This window comes from Myotis brandtii, unplaced genomic scaffold (assembly GCF_000412655.1).
Source record: "Myotis brandtii unplaced genomic scaffold, ASM41265v1 scaffold339, whole genome shotgun sequence".
Lineage (NCBI taxonomy): Eukaryota > Metazoa > Chordata > Mammalia > Chiroptera > Vespertilionidae > Myotis > Myotis brandtii.
Genome location: NW_005363061.1, coordinates 238,534 through 242,481, shown reverse-complemented (window position 1 = coordinate 242,481; position 3,948 = coordinate 238,534). Strand labels below are relative to the sequence as shown.

General features: G+C 43.6%; 1 protein-coding gene across 2 annotated transcripts in view; it reads left to right on the top strand.

The window, feature by feature from the left end:
* TEF (thyrotrophic embryonic factor) overlaps positions 1–3,948 on the top strand; it is a 29,091-nt gene that overhangs the window by 11,302 nt on the left and 13,841 nt on the right. For both annotated transcript variants that reach the window (XM_014543836.1, XM_005871367.2), the window contains exon 2: positions 1,772–2,089. In XM_014543836.1, the coding sequence (XP_014399322.1) occupies positions 1,772–2,089 (318 nt within the window). The remainder of the gene's footprint in view (positions 1–1,771; positions 2,090–3,948) is intronic.

Below are 3,948 nucleotides of genomic sequence, written 5' to 3'. Positions count from 1 at the left end.
AAATATATTTTATTGATTTTTTACAGAGAGGAAGGGAGAGGGATAGAGAGTTAGAAACATCGATCAGCTGCCTCCTGCACACCCCCTACTGGGGATGTGCCCACAACCAAGGTACATGCCCTTGACCGGAATCGAACCCGGGACCCTCTCCACTAAGCCAAACAGGTTAGGGCGGGCCTAATTCTTTATCATCTCTTCCAATTAAAACTCCATTTTCTAAAAGTATTGATTTAAAATATTCTTAATTGCTTAGGCCAGGCAAAACCTGGAACTTTCTGTTACTTGTCCTTCAGTGTGGCTGTTTTTCTATCTCCTTCCTTCTCCTGTCTCCTTTGATCCCCATGACCCTACCCAATATGGATCTGAACAGAATGTAGGTCAGGATCTCCAGAGCATAACAGCGAGGCCATCTGGCCCACCCAGCCCACCAAAGCTTGGCTTTCTTCCCATTTGGTTTTCAACCAAAGCCTGGTACAGAAAACAGTTGCAAGAATTCAGGTTAATTTGTCTTAGAAGCCATTACCAAATTCTGTGTGTCAAAACCTCCACCTTCTTAACCCACTGGTGTGTCCATTTTTATTGGACCAATAGGCTTCTTTTTGGCCGGCTAAGGTCTGGGAGTCCATGCATGACTGGTTGTTTCCACCATAATTATATTTGATTTCTCTTTTTCACTTCAGAATCCAGAGTTCAAAGTTGTCTCCCCCAATTTGAAAACCCAGTATGAACTTGTCATGATTTTATCTCCCACTTCCCCGATTATCCTCCCTGTCACTTTGTTTTCCTTTCAACCGTGTCACATTTCTCTCTTGTCTTTTTTTCCTAATTTGCTCTTTCTTTAATATCCACACAGGTAACTTTTTGACTGAGACAATTGAGGTGAGATCCAGTCCCTGCTAATTTATTAGTTTTGCTTTGAATGGGAACAAGCTTTCTTATTCAGTTCTCCCTCCTTCCCAGAAAACTTGCCTTCAGTCTTCTCTGCTTATTCAGGAATAAACTTCTCTTGAAATTGTTGCTCTGAAAAGGTCCTGAAAAGACAGCTCCAGCATTCTTCATTCAGTATGCAAATTTTCCCATAGCCCACGGTCAGCCTGCTCCTGTGTTGGCCCTGAAATGTAGAAATGAATCAGACACAGAATCAATGAGTTCACTGTAGTAATGAATACCTGCCATTTGCCAGGAACTATATAAGACACTTGCATATGTTATCTCTAGTCTACACACCAAAGCTTTATTTTTATATACAATGGGTGACACTGAGGCTGGGAGAGGTTAAATACAAAGCTAAATTAACACACCACAGCAACTGGTTGGCAGAACTGGTATTCGAACCCTGGGCTGAGTTGCTGTGGAGAAGCATATCTGGTAGGGACAGGACAGGAGAAAACACAAGTTCTTGGCCTGAGGAATCACCCTTTCCTACCACAGGGATAAGATATCAGGAAGACTCAGAAATTCCATTTCCTCCCTGTAGCCTCTCTTTTCCAAATGCTAATTCCACAGCCCATTCTGAACCACATTAAGCCTTAGAACTTGCGGCGAGCATTCTGGAAAGCCCAAGCAAGGATAAGGACATGCTGCCATCTCTAAAGGAGACCAGTGGGCCTGGGTCAAGCATCAGGTTATAATGAGAACACAGTGGGCTCTTGAAATGCATGGGAAGGATCAGGACGCGAGAGCTGGGCCAGCCCTGTGAGGCCCACTGCTCCCCTCTTGGGATTGAATTACCCTCTTGTGTGGTGTCTCATCACAGATTTTGTGCCTGCAGATAAGGAAAAGGGGAAGGAAAAGCTGGAGGAAGACGAGGCCGCAGCAGCCAGCACCATGGCCGTTTCAGCCTCTCTCATGCCACCTATCTGGGACAAGACCATCCCATATGATGGCGAGTCCTTCCATCTGGAGTACATGGACCTGGACGAGTTCCTGCTGGAGAATGGCATCCCTGCCAGCCCCACCCACCTGGCCCAGAACCTGCTGCTGCCTGTGGCCGAGCTAGAAGGAAAGGAATCGGCCAGCTCTTCCACAGCATCCCCACCATCCTCTTCCAACGCCATCTTTCAGCCCTCTGAAACTGTGTCCAGCACAGGTTGGTGACGAGCCTTTGCGCAGGGCCACCTGTCCTATCTAAGGAGGTCCATTTCCCACTGAAGGCTTCTTGTGTCTACACACGCAGTGAGCCCCTTCTCTCAGGGAGGTCCTGGTGGGCCTGCAGTGTGGAGCAACACTCTGCTCCCCACCCTTCAGCACAGTCCCCAAGACTAAAGAAAAAATAGCAGTCACATCGGTTTTGTCGGAGCCTTTCTGTTGGTTGGTGTGCTGCAAATGGTCAGGACAGTGGAGCAAGATCTTCCAGTCTGAGGTTCTGCAGGGTAGAAATCCCATTCTGCATTTTATCAGCACAGCTCTTTACCCCCCACCCTCCACCCATGCACTTTGCCACAGATTATTGGGAAGCTTGGGTAATAATAATAATAATAATACCAGCTAACATTTATTTAGCACTTACTCTGTGCCAGGCATTAATATGTAATCCTCACAACAACCTTATCAAATTGGTAATATTATCTGTGTGTTATAGGTGAGAAACTGAGAAGTTAAGTAACTTGCCCAAGGTCATACAGCTGGTAGGTAGTAGAGGCAGCACTTGAACCCAGGATGTCTGACTCCATAGCCAAGTACTGCTTAGGAACAGGCACAAAGAAGGCATCATCTTCAGGATTTCTCCTTAGTCCTCTTGTCCTTTTTCTGTTTTACCTCTGGGGGTTGGTTAGTTGGTTATTTGGTTATTTGGTTTTCATGCCACTTGGACATGAACCCTCCGGAGGACCAATGACCCCTGTTTCAGGAGTCTCTGCAAAGCTTTCTTTAGGCTCAGTTAGAGGCATGCAGGCTGATGGCTCCTGGAAGGACCCCAGGCGCTGGTATGGAACCCAGGGAACCCACACCCAAAGAATTCTCATGCTCTGTTTTTTAAATTATTGTTTTTTTATTTTAATCATCACTGAGGATATGCTTTTATTGATTTTTTAGAGAGAGAGGAGGTGGGGGGAGAGAGAGAGAGAAACATTGATGTCAGAGAGAAACATTGATTGGTTGCCTTCCGTACATGCCCTGATCAGGAATTGAACCCAGAACCTTTTGGTGTACAGGACAACGCTCCAGCCAACTGAGTAGTGCTCATGCTCTGTTTTGTTTTGTTTTAATTTTACTTTTTATTATGGACAAATTTTCAAATACAAAAATAAAAAACTAATGAACATCCATGTAACCATTCAGCTTCCATAATTCTTAATTTATAACCTATCTTGTTTTCTGTAACCTCTCCCATTCCCCTCACTTAATTATTTACAGTTAAATTCTACATATTATTTCAGCCATAAATATTTCAGTAAGTATATAAAATACAAAGGTTCTTTTTAAAAAGTAACAAAAACACCAATTTTACATCTGAATTAGACAATAAACTCAGCATTCAAATTTTGAAAAAGTTGTCTCATAAATGCTATTGTTTTGCGGTTTGTTTGAATCAGGATCCAAACAAGACCCACACATTCCATTTAGTTATGCCTCTTAAATCTCTAGTAATCTATAGGGTCCCCTCCCTCTCCTTTTTATTTTTTCTTTGCAATTTGTTGAAGAAATGGAATCATTTATCCTGTAGAGTTTATCACATGCTGTTTTTTTCTGACTATATCCCCGTGGTCCCATTTATCATGCTCCTCTACACCTTGTTTTTCCTCCTGTAAACGGGTTAGAAGCTTCAGCTGATTCCAGCCAAATTCTTGTTGAAGGCAGATCATTTTTGTGCTGGTTGGGTTGTCCTAGAGCAGTGATGGCGAACCTTTTGAGCTCGGCGTGTCAGCATTTTGAAAAACCCTAACTTAACTCTGGTGCCATGTCACATACAGAAATTTTTTTATATTTGCAACCATAGTAAAACAAAGA